General features: G+C 41.3%; 2 protein-coding genes across 3 annotated transcripts; one reads left to right on the top strand and one right to left on the bottom strand.

The window, feature by feature from the left end:
- Positions 1 to 245: 245 nt before the first annotated feature.
- LOC105930003 (polyadenylate-binding protein 3) lies at positions 246 to 4,494 on the bottom strand. Its single transcript, XM_036140348.1, has 6 exons — positions 4,060 to 4,494; positions 3,615 to 3,729; positions 2,405 to 2,517; positions 1,745 to 1,844; positions 1,475 to 1,596; positions 246 to 1,375 (listed from the first exon to the last, which is right to left on the bottom strand). Exons 1-6 carry the CDS (start codon positions 4,148 to 4,150, stop codon positions 1,266 to 1,268), a joined length of 651 nt encoding a protein of 216 aa, XP_035996241.1. The 5' UTR covers positions 4,151 to 4,494; the 3' UTR covers positions 246 to 1,265.
- Positions 4,495 to 4,621: 127 nt separating this feature from the next.
- Positions 4,622 to 6,911, top strand: rpl28 (ribosomal protein L28). Of its 2 annotated transcripts, none has more exons than XM_012868006.3 (5): positions 4,622 to 4,745; positions 5,211 to 5,298; positions 6,281 to 6,404; positions 6,560 to 6,678; positions 6,773 to 6,911. In XM_012868006.3, the coding sequence occupies exons 2-5, from the start codon at positions 5,218 to 5,220 to the stop codon at positions 6,860 to 6,862; spliced, it is 414 nt and encodes a 137-aa protein (XP_012723460.1). In that variant the 5' UTR covers positions 4,622 to 4,745; positions 5,211 to 5,217; the 3' UTR covers positions 6,863 to 6,911. The 2 variants fall into 2 exon arrangements, with proteins under 2 accessions (XP_012723460.1, XP_012723459.1); XM_012868005.3 differs by having other exon boundaries at positions 4,740 to 4,776.
- Positions 6,912 to 12,784: the final 5,873 nt, after the last annotated feature.

The following is a 12,784-nucleotide window of genomic DNA, read 5'->3' as shown; positions in this document are numbered from 1 at the left end:
GCAGGTGGTGCTTTCCGTTGTTTTTAAAAGTCTCTGCTGTAAAACTCACTGACAGGAGAATCATCAGTACAAGTAATGGAAACAGGTGGTAATAAAGTTATTTTTTTTGGCGCTCTGTAGCACTTTGATAGAGATGTCTTAACGTTTCACTTCCAACATAAAAAAGGCATTTTTGAATCGAGTTTGCTGTCAAGTCTTTTATTTCTGCAAAAAAAAAAAGAAAAAGAAAGTTTAGGTCAACTAGGTCAGGTGTATGAATTGTGGCATTTTATTTAAAATCAGAATAAGCTGACAAATTGATCCACATTACCTTGTTTTAGACATGCGGGAAGTGACAGCAGTTATCACATATATTTATTTTTTTGTAGTAATAAAGTGTTTAGGGTTAAAAATACTAGTTTTGAAAGTATTGCAATCATTGCCGCCATTCCTTCATAACAAACGACGCAACCGGGCAAAAGCTTTCTAGAAGGGCTCTTCTGTACCAGTAACAACCATTCTGACCTCAAAACAATCAACATGAAGACTTTTTCCTCCATAGTTTAGAAGACATGCTTTAAATTATATAAATATATACTTTTAAAAGATCAGCATGTTATATTTTCTTCACCCTGAAATGTTTCTTGCCTTGGATGCACATAACCAATTCAGTCAGGCTACGATTTGTAAGCAATTCTACATATTTACAGAAGTCCACCAGTGTTGGCAAGGGAACAGTTAATAAAATATTTGCTCAAGTCTCTCAGTATTTCACCTCCTTTTGCAGGATCATCTGCTGAAACTGCACCCAAAGCTAAGAAATGGTAATGATGAACATCAATATAACCGATTCACTAATATTGGGGCAATATTCAATCTCAAAATGTATTTAAAACCATATTTATAATTCAATATATTGACATAGTTTCAATGGGAATAGACTGGATTTTATAGAAGCTGACATTTTTGGACTATAATACAAAAATGAAAGTAGCAACTCTTACTGCAGAGTAAGATCTCCACAGCAAGAAATCATCTGTTGTGCACTAATGTAAACGATTTCGACCACAAAAAGATCTTCAGTGAAAGTTTGGCACCGACTGACAGGAGTAGAGCTGGATCGTTGTCGTTCATGAGACGCTGACACAAAAACATCGGAGAAATCCAAAGATGCGTTGTCTAAAGAAATGCCGTCTCAGACTCTGTTCTCTTGTGTTCGTATCCGGTTCACGTTGCAGCGCCGGCAACACAAAGTCTCTCATTGTTCATCGTTTATCAAATCCATCTTAGCTCTCACTGCCTAGTGCCGCTTGTGCTTTTTTAACTGCAACGTCCAGCTTCGCGCGGTCAGCTAGCAGCTGATGGAGAGAAGCAGAGTCCATTTCCAGGAGCATACCTAGAAGAACGCAACGTGGATGTCTTCATGAGACATCAGGACCCTGTGAAGTCAAGGAAAGGTGCATTTTGAATGGTAAATGAAGCGGTGTCGGTTTACCTGTGATATCATTTGCATGCAGTGGATCCACCTGTTCGACCAATGAGAAGAGCTTCTCTCCTAGCCGGTCTGTCTCGTCAGCTTCTGACGCGTCGCTGAGGTCTGTCTCCTCTATGTTTTGCCTGAAGAAGGCAGAGACTTTTCACTCATCTCAAAATGTATTAACGTAGAGTTTGAATTGCCCCGTATGTTACATTATAGGATGGACGACAAATAAAACAAAGTAATGCCAAGATGTAAATCCTATGCAGAGAGTTGAAAGCCACAGACTCTTTCAATGTCTTCAGGGCAAGGTTGACGTGTTCCTCCAGCAGTTTGGGGTCCGACAAGAGCTGCAAAACGGCCTCTTTTTGCTGCTCCAAAAGCATTCCTGTGGACAAAACGAAACACTTACTCACTGCACCAGAAAAGCCCGTTCCCACGAATGTTGAGGAATGAAACGAATTCACACTGAAAGCCGTTTGATTTTATGTATTTTTTTACCATTTCAGTCCAGCGGACGGACATTTACAGACACCGTCTAGATTCATAAAGGTTAGAATAGAAAAAAGCTGCCCATAGAAACAAATCAAAGGAAAATAGTGGCCATAAGTTCTGGCTTAGGATCCTGCCTCTTTCATCACTGTAATCCTGTTTAACAGATTTAGTAGAAATGCTTGTATGCTCAAAGTGCAAGTAGTACGCATGACTTCCATGAACCCCAGTTCACACTGAATGTTGGCTTGATTACCTACTATATCACAGCGTACAGACAGAGCCACTTGTCAACAGTGTAAATAATACATTTCGTTTACTACTTTAAAGATGGCGACAGAAAAAAGAACCATAAACATAAGTATGATCAAAGATTGAAGGCCAAACGAAGCGACACGAATGAACCGGATATACTGAAGTGTCCTCCCTCTTGTTTATCTGGGACATTTTACTCACCTGTTATCTTCTGCGAGTGGCCAGTGCGGTAAACATCCACCAACTCGAACAGCTGCTCCCCCAGAGAGTCGGAGGCCTCGGACACATCGTCCTCGTCGCCACGCGCTACCTCGCTGTATGGGATCACAGTAACATGAGAATAAACAATCTGTGACGCTCGGAACGAATCCTGGAGGATTCCCCATCGGGAAGCTTTCATGTGGCTTTAGTGTTAGTCTTTCCTGATTTATTGCCAAACAATGAGTCATGAAAAAGAAAAGAAAAAAAATGTTCCAGAGTGCATTTTCACAACACAGGTGGTGTACCTCACAAAGGGCAAGAAACTTTTAAAAGCCATGAAGAACAACAGGTACGTCGTTACCCATATCAGAATTTCCGTCATACCACTCCTAAGGTTCTCTCCTACAGTTCTTTTAATAACATCCCAGAATGACTTCTCTTCAGCTGCTTGATTAATAGGGAAGCACAGGATCGCCCCTCCCCCACCTACTGCTGTACACTAATAGCCAGCTGCCTTATAGAAGGCCACTACACTTTTCCCTTGCTTTCACAGATTTGGCTATTTAAACATATATTTTATAATGAACAAAACCCCAAAGGTTATGCTGTGGAAATTTAACGAACGTCGCTCATTCAAAAGAAGGAACGAACGAGTCCTACATGAGCAGATGACCTGATTCATCAGTACGCTCATATTTGCACGGTATACTTGGAGCTAATATTTAAAGAGCAGAATAACTAAAGTGGATAATATTCTGAGCAATAATCACTTGAAATCTACCACTAAATTTAGATGGTATCTATGGAAACCAAAACAATATTTCTTATACATAACTTTGTGTTGTATTATGTTGGCAGCAGTAGGAATAATTATTGCTTTTGTGTATAAAATGTAAATAATTAGAGCATCTGTTTAACGTTGGCATTCATTCTGACCACAGTGCTTATTTTATTCAAAAGGTTCTCCTACCATGAAAAATTTAGACCAGGCCATCTTTAATGTAGAATTAAATGAATCACCAATTGGAGATTGGATCAAAACAACAACAATGGCGCTCACAAACTCAAAAGAACTGAGCTATATTCAGTAACAGGCAGATGCTTTCAGTCACTATTTTATTCTGGGTCCTAATCTGCCTGTTCCACCCTGCTTAGAATCCATCCGCCTTAAAAGCCAACATTTCATGTCTCCTCCAACTGGCCGCTGTACCTGGACTTCGGCGCTAGCTGCAGGGCTCTGAGAGCTTTCTCCACAGCTGCTGTCAACATGGCCTCATCCTGCAGCATCTGGCTAAGAACAGCCACTGGAAGCTCAAGTAACATACCTGAAACACAAGACCAGGTTCCAGCACTTTATTTTTTAACGCAAATAACACTTTTCTCACATTTTATACAGCGTGTTTGCATCTTTAAGACATCAAATTTTTCCCCTTCAAAAACGTGTACTTTTCCACCCTCGCGTTTCTTGACGTATTGTTTATTTTTCAAGCACACAGACTAAAAAATTCTAATATACCGCAGAGGATCAGGTATATGAGTGGATGGATGGATGAGCTGACAGATGGATGGCGGAATATTGGCGCTGTTAATGTTTATGTTGGTGAAAGGCATTTATGGTGTCATATACATATAACACATCATTCGAGTGAGCTCACCTGTGAGTTTTGCAGCATTCTCCTTGTGTTTGGGGTAAATCAGAGAGTACAGCTGTTCTCCAAGTGTCTCCAAATCATCTTCTTTGTCCATGCTTTGTCTTTTCTAGCTGAGATTTAGCTTTCAGATGCCATATTAATCCGGAGTGAAGCCTTGGAATAAATGGTTTACCAATAACTTATTTCAATTTTTTTTTTAACTCCGACAACTTTTAGTTACAGGACATCTGCCAAAAGCTGATCGGAAACAAAGTGGAATCGTGCTAATGTCTCTGATAATAAACGTAATTTTCTTACTCCGTATATAAACCTATATCAGAGTATGTTAATATTAAATAATACACCGTAGTCTTGCTTAAAAAATATGCAATCTGGAGCTGATTTCTGATGTAAACACGCGACGCATATTAATGACGTCACGCCGAGCAGCCTGTTAAACATGTCCCTCCGCCGTTGGTGTTGAGTACTAGTTTTCCACAAAATGTCAATAAACTGTTTTTGCGCTGGGCTTGACGCTCAAATTTCCCCTCTGGATGCAACATATACATCATCTTTGTGATCTCAAGAAGTAGAGTCTTGTCTCATCTCACAAAATATTAACAAAACGGCGGCGGTTCCAGCGCAAGGATCTATGAAAGGGTTCCGTGAAGCGGTTTCCGGTCTCTCCGGTCCTTTTCCTCCGCTAAAAGGTAACGTGGTCGCTTTGGCTGCTAATAGCCGGTAAAGAAAATAGACTAGTTTTTAACTCGAAATTGCATTTACCCAAAATACAACTTGATAGCTTTACATACTATATTATTGTACACATTATGTGATGCTGAATGTTCTAATTCTCTTTAGAAAGTTAAGGATATATGTGCCAGAGTGTCGGCTAACTTAGGCCTCACCGTGTACGGACGGGTGGTGAAGCTAACGTTAGCCGATTGCGCTAAACATTAACGGCAGTAATTGTATAATTATAACACAGCAATTGTAGATTTTATGCCTTAATATTAGGTGGTAATAGCCCAACCTTAGTGGTTCACGTCTTAGAGCAGAAGACTTTCTACTTTATGAATAAATGACAGCACCGCGCCTCCCGTTTCAGAGCGTTTGTAGCCAAAGGCGGCCAGATGGCCTTCACTGTTTCTTAAACAGCTGCGCTCCTGTTTCAGGTTCACCATGTCGGCCCACTTGCAGTGGATGGTCATCAGGAACTGCTCCAGCTTCCTCATCAAGAGGAACGGACAGACCTACAGCACTGTGAGTACACACGGGACTCCACAGACGTGGCGTGCAGCATGGTTGGTTGGTTGAAGTCAAAAAACAAATAGGCTAAATTACCAGAGAAGTAAAGTCATCTTCTCCCGGGACATAAAGTAGCTGTTCCTTAAATAACTTTTCACCTTTCACCCAAGAAAGGAAGCTCTCAATGAAAACATCGATGTACTACCTCTATGGTAAAGTCTTCATTGGTAGCATCAGTGAATCTTTTGCCTTTTGACACAGAGGTTGCGCACCCTTAACCACGTTGAGGCACAGCAGCTTGTCTAAAATGCCAGCAGTTGTGTTTATTTATTTAATGATTGACTCAAAATTAGAGAAGCACCAATAAGTTTGGTGTCCAGGTTAGAGAGTGCGTGACAGCAGTCGCTGCATGACAGGGTTTTAGTACTATAATGTTTGATTGAAGTTTACATGTTAATATAGCTTTTTGCACCTTATGTTGGCACTAAGTGCAGAGGGTGTCGCTGAAAAGGCAGTTTCCATGTGTGTTCGCTAGAGAATGTAGACACTTACTATTTTAGATCCAGGATTTTCCATAACAAGTTTAAAGCATGCACGATAAAGCGGAGACACTTTGCTGTGATACATTCGGCCTTCCTGTTATCATCTGAAAATCTTCATCACGTTTAAAACAAGCAGCCTGAATGAGCAGCAGACATGCATCTTTATTTTATTTTTTATTTTTTTATGACATTCATTTTTAGACGTCCCGACCTTTTCCGTCTTGTGCCAACATGTCTTCTTAACCCATCCACTGATCATAAAAATAAACTATATGTGGAAGTAAAAACAGCAATGGTTAAGGTCCAAGAAAGGAAAAAAAAATCTTCCTGGCACTTTTCAGGAATCTCACTTAGATGTAACAGTATAGAGGTTTTATTGGTCATTTTAAGGCACAATGTTAAGGCAAAGAGCGTGAGTTGGCCAGAAGGGTTTACGAGTCCTTTTGCTCTTGCAGGAGCCCAACAACCTGAAGGCCAGGAACTCTTTCCGCTTCAACGGCTTGGTGCACAAGAAGACTGTCGGCGTGCAGCCAGCAGCTGATGGCAAGGGTGTCGTGGTGGTGCTGAAGAGACGTGCAGGTGAGAATGCAATGCTGGTTCTGCTTTCTCATCTTAGTGAGTGAGAGAGAGAGTAGCTCTCCCTCCAATGATGGCGCCTTTGTGGCCGTGTTTGCTTATGATTTATGACGTGTACGTTCTGCCCGTGATGTTAAACAACTTCTCTGGTTGCTCAGGCCAGCACAAGCCTGCCTCATCTTACGTAAAGGTCACCATCAACAAGAACTCCCGCGCCACCCTCAACAGCCTGAGGCACATCATTCGCAAGAACAATTACAGGAAGGACCTGCGCATGGTGAGCTTTAACTGTATTTTTGAAGGCAAAAACTGGTTTATGGTTTGCTTCCTAGTGTGTGATAAAACTTAAATGTGATGTTTTCCCCCTCTAGGCTGCCCTGCGTCGTGCCAGCGCTATTCTGAAGAGCCAGAAGCCTGTTGTGGTGAAAAAGAAGCGCACCAGGGCTGTCAAGACAGCATAAACCAAGACACATGAAAAATAAATAAAAGCTTTTGTTTGGAAAAAAAAAACACTGTTGTCCAGAGTCTATTCTAGCATTAGATCCTAAATACATTTGTATTTTCTTACATGAAATATTTAATTAGAGGCCTTAACTGGTCCTTTAGTATAAATAATGTCCAGTGCTATAGCTTTGTAAAAATAAGAACAAGAGCTGAGTTGAACTCAACAGGATTCCTGATGGGCTTCACAGTTTGACCCGCCCTTTCTGCTGAGCAGATGTAAGATGACTTACTATGAACCAGTATGAGACTAGTGGGTAAAACTGTCATATATGGGACATTAAAACACGAGCATGACAATCTTTCTTAAAAAAAAAAAAAGACTGCAAAACAGTGTAATGTTAGAACATTTAAGTTCATTGTTTACACCATCATGTAAGTGTAGAAGCTATTACATTTGTGGAAATGCTTAATGACTTACAAACATTGATGTTAGTGAGGCTATTTGCTCAGGTAGCCAGTCAGCAGCTTGTTGGGCACGCCACATGAAGGTTAACAACTAGTCAAACATTGCCTTAAAATCTGTGATGGTTGGCACTCTTTTAGCGTTACACCTGACTGTCCCTGCTTAACGTGACCAAACATATTTCCTAACGCTGATTGTCTTTAAGTGAGAGAAAAGTGATCTTTCAGTTGCCTATATGCAGCAGTAGGTGGGTTAAGGGACGGTGTTGCATTATTTAATGCCTCAGACATCTGGAGAAAACAGCATCTTACATAAAGGACTTTTGAATCACAGGAAAATGGTGACAAATGTGTATTGCTGCTTTGAAAAATAACTTTAAAAGCTTTATTCTGGTAACCAGATCACGAGTGATAACACCCAGAAAAGAGGTTCAAGCGCAGTTAGATTGTACATTCATTCTTTTTTTTTTGTCATTCTGCACTCTTCATCTCATGTGGTTGCTTTTGGAGCATCTATAAATGTGTTCAGGACACAATTGGTTTTACTGACCTACTTCCAGCCAGAGCTTTAGAGGCAGAAAGTGGCTGACATCCCTGTTGACAACTCATCACGCTCATCCTTCAGCTCGCCATGTGTCGGAGGGCCTTCGCTTAGCGGCCTTGTTAAACGTAAACACTGAGGTAGCGACGGTGGACTTGTCAGGTTCTGTTCTTGTCAGCCTGCCCTGTGGAGGACGGATGGGGCAGATGTGAGCGGCTGCTGCTAATCAGATAATGGCAGCTCTGAACTGTGCAGTCACAACATCACTTCTGGTGGATTTCAGCCATGATTAGTATTATGGTCTGCAAAATTCTGAGCGTGCTCCTCTTTGTTGTCACGCGGACCTGTCGACGATTTAATCAGGATATTAATGTTCGTGTAAATGAGACGCTGCAGCAAACAGGCTCGGGTGCTGCTCACTGATGTGGAAACGATCTGATAGATTTTAAAGCAGCCCACTGGCAGCTTTCCACTCATGGCTTTGGAATTAAAGATCAACCTCTCATCAGCCCCTCCCTCCCTCCATCCCTCCCGTCCACCTTGGTAAGCTGATAAAACCTCCCATCAGCAGGGGAGACAGATGTGTCAAATTAAGAGGCGATGACAAAGCCTCTGTGTGGGGGGTCATCATCATGACAGGACTGAGACCAGCTCTTTTCTTCTTGCCCCTGACTCTGCTGGTGCTGGAAGGTCGAGGCTTTGAGCTCCAGGATACCATCCATGCCCTGATAGAGGAGAACATTCACCTCCACGATCAGCTGGAGAACCTCACGCAGGCCCTCAGTGAGCTGAAGCGGATGCTCTGGCATCACACTAACGGTACCGAGTTGTTGCTTTTTCACCCCCTATAAGCTGGGCAAATATAGATTAGAGTAAACACAAGAGAGACTAAAGCAGAGCTTTGTTACATTTAATATCTTAATCCAAGGTTTAGTGTTTAAAAGTGCCCCTTTGCGTTAGGATTGCTCTAATGCTTTTTATTACGCTGGTTTTCTTTGACATAACCAACTGAAAACATGAGAATTTGCAATTAGTTTAGTGTGAGATGCTTCATTCAGCTAAGATCCCTTTTAACTGTGTAATAGTTTCAGGATAAACGGACAGTAGTGAAAACTGCTATTTTTTTTTTTATAAATTTTCCTCTTTGCACACGATCACAACAGCTTTTAATTTAATTGACCTTGTAAAACTACGTGGACCTCCATACCCCTTGAACGACTTTGTCTCGTTTTAACTCTTTTTCTCTGTTGTTGCTCCAAATCTGTGGAACAATTTACCTCTTTAAATTAAATCTGCCCACAGTCTGGATCATTTTAAATCGCTTCTTAAAGCATATTTCTATTCTTTGGCTTTTATTTGAAGCAATGTTTCCCATTCTGTTTTGTTGATTGTTGTCCTTTTGTAAAGCACTTTGGTGCAGTTTTATACCTGTTTTTGACATTGACATTAACTGCATACTTGCAATAGACCAACTCAAAGTAGGGCATAATTGTGACGTGCTAGAAAATTAAAACATCGTTGTTGTTTTTAACATTTTCTACAAATAAAAATCCGAGAGTTACTTTTGTATTCAGCCTGTTTGACTCATCCATCCATTTATTTGCTGCACTCATTTATCCTCTGTGGGCTGGGGGTGTGGTGGGTACCCAGAAAGACCCCAGGCTGGATTTCTGACTCAGGACCTTCGCGCTGCAGGGCAACAATACCACCAGCTGTGCATACTGGGTCAGAACTTTGCAAACCCCATTTTGATGCTGTTACAGCTGCAAGTCTTTTTTGGGACTGTGTTTTACCAGCTTTGCATAGCCAGAGGATAAACCTCATGGCCATTCTTCCTTGAAAAAAAAAAAAACACCCATGCTCAGCTAGACTGGACGAAGGGTGTTTGTGAACAGCTGTTTTCGGTTATTGCCACATAGTCTGAGTTAAATTTAGGCCCAGACTTTGACTGGGCCGTTCCGATTGATGAGCAAGCTTTGATCTGCTGTTTCTCAGCTTGTCTCAGGTTTTAATTTTCTGTTTCTCTGTGGACCCCTGAAGCTCCTCCAGGGTCACCAGGGCCATCTCGGCTGCTTCTCTTCTCAATGCTCTCCTCACCGTGTCTTAGACGGTTTGCTGTCGTGTCGCTATCTTCTTTTTTTTTATCCTTTTTTTTGGTGATCGGATAACAACCTCCATGATATTTTTTAACCTAATCCTGGTTTGAACCTCTCAACTCTCAGCGTGACCTGTCTGGTGTGCCCGCTACTTAATTAGTAAATTATAATTTACTAATTAAGTTACTTCTGAAAGCACCGGACGTTATTCAGAGTTATCAGAGTAAAAGAATACAAGCCGTTTTCCTTTTCCTTCCACTTCATAGTTACGTGCATCTTCAGTTTAGCCGATCCCCCCAAAAAATACATCGTTTTTGGTTGGAGTCTGACCAAATGAAAACAGAATCAAACATCCATGAATACCTTTAGGTGAGCATCCCCCTCCTTACTGCAAAAAGGGAACTCAAAGTAAGTAAAATTTTCTTGAAATGTGTGTATTTTCCCCTGAATTGAGCAGATTTTTGCACTCAAATTATCAATAGGAACAATTTATCTCCATCATCTTATTTCAAGTGCAGGATGTCTAATTATCTTATTTTAGGGGTAAAAATACTCATTCCATTGGCAAATGGTCTCATTTAGCTGTTCAAATCGAGGAATAAGATTTCAATTCTCATTTCAAGAGAATTGTACTTACTTTTAGTTCCCTTTTTGCAGTGGATCCCTGGTGTTAAACTGAAGCTAACCCACCCCACTGTGTTTCACATGCAGATCCTGGTCATTATGACCACCACAGGCATCACAACGAGGACGTTCAGCATCTGTGGGAGGAGTGGTCCCAGCACGGTGCGTATCCCTGCGGCCCACTGAGACGTGGGAGTGAGATTCACCCCTTCACTGGCATCGATCGCACGAGCACGCAGGCCGCAGAGAGGAAACGAGGCGTGTTTAGAACCGACTCGTCAATGAGCATCACGTACGCATTTGCCGCTGAGATCCTGTGCAGAGTCATGAGTGTGCTTCTCCCTCCGTGCCAGGCATCAGTGCAGAGACTCACCTGCTGCTGGAGAACGCCTTCTGTGGACACGATGTGAACAGCTCAGCCGCCCCCATCTACGAGGACGCAGCCCCCCTGCTGCTGGTGCTGCCCTGCCTCACCGTGCTCTACAGCTGCTTGTAGGCCCCGTTGGCCTGTTTCCCCTTTGCCGCTCACTGTTTGCTTTGTCCCATAAAGTGGGACATTCTAAAACGCTTAACGTGGCTTAAGGTAGGAAAACAACGAGGACTCATCACCAAATTTCGCATGGCCACATCTTGTCATGAAGACTTAAGCCTGTCAAAAAATAAATAAACCGAAATCCAACGATTGTAGAAGATATCTCACATTAACGTTTTCTTCTTCATTGGCGCCTATGGCGAGAAAAAGACTTAACGTGGTTTAACGTACCTAATCAACTATCAATGATCACCAAATTTTTCTTTCATATTGCTCCTAATAAGCGTATGAAACTGTCAAAATGTCAAACCCAAAGTCCAATTATTATGGACGTTATCTAACATTAAGCGTTTCTGCTTCATTGAGGCCTATTGAAATGAAAAAGCTTAACGCTATTCAATGTATCTAAACAACGCTGAGTGATCACCAAATTTATCTCATATATTGCTCCTCAAAGGCACATGAAACTATCAAAAAATCGAAACCAAAGTCCAATTATTATGGACGTTATCTGACATTATGCTTCATTGAGGCCTATATTAAAAGAAAAAAGCTTAACGTGGTTCAATGTAGCCTACCTAAACTCAGTGATCACCAAATGTCTCTCTCATATTTCTCATCACGTCCACGTAAAACTATAAAAAATATCGAACCCACGTTAAGCTTTTTTCTTTTAATATAGGCCTCAATGAAGCAGCAACGCTTAATGTCAAATAACGTCCATAATAATTGGACTTTGGTTTTGATTTTTTGATAGTTTCATGTGTTTATTAGGAGCAATATGAAAGAGAAATTTGGTGATCGTTGATCGTTGATTAGGTACATTAAACCACGTTAAGCCTTTTTTCTCACCATAGGCGCCAATGAAGAAGAAAACGTTAATGTGAGATATCTTCTATAATCGTTGGATTTCGGTTTATTTATTTTTTTTGACAGGCTTAAGTCTTCATGACAAGATATGGCCATGCGAAATTTGGTGATGATTCCTCGTTGTTTTCCTACCTTAAGCCACGTTAAGCGTTTTTCACGTTAAGCGTTTTAGAACGTCCCGATAAAGTCGACTCAGGTCTCGTGGGATTAATCTGGAAACCAAAGAGCGATTCAATCAAGCGGTGAGTTTTGTCGCCCGTCTCAGGGATAATCCCTCCCCAGATCGGTCGTGCTCAGAGCGATTATTCACAGGACGGGCGCATTGACCTTTAACACGGCCTCAGACGCACCATCTTGGGTTAGTTTTCACCAGCTGCAAAGCATATTTGGACGTATGAAAGCTCCATCACGGCGTCTGGAGTACCTTGCTAAATTATTAATACCCTTTTGAATTTTTTCGCATTACAACCACAAACTTCTAATGAATTTTATTAGAATTTGATGCTGGTGAAGATTCTCAGTCATCCAGGTCACGGTCATACCAAAGAAGTAAAAAAACAAAGCAACTGGACTTGTTTTCCGTAGTTGAAGACGTTTCGCTTCCTCTCCAGGAAGCTTTCTCAATTCAAAAAGTCTAGAGTAATGATGAGTACCAAGCTATATACTACTGCCCAAACAAAGGCCTTGTAATGGCTTAGATAACATGCAAATTAGGATTTGATGTGGAAAACCACCTGATAGTTAAAGATTTACTTTTCGCTACACTACAATGTAAAAAACTATTAATATACATTGAAGTTTGCAGTTATATGAA

This window comes from Fundulus heteroclitus, chromosome 8 (assembly GCF_011125445.2).
Source record: "Fundulus heteroclitus isolate FHET01 chromosome 8, MU-UCD_Fhet_4.1, whole genome shotgun sequence".
Taxonomy (NCBI): domain Eukaryota; kingdom Metazoa; phylum Chordata; class Actinopteri; order Cyprinodontiformes; family Fundulidae; genus Fundulus; species Fundulus heteroclitus.
This window is presented reverse-complemented; position numbering and strand designations above follow the sequence as displayed.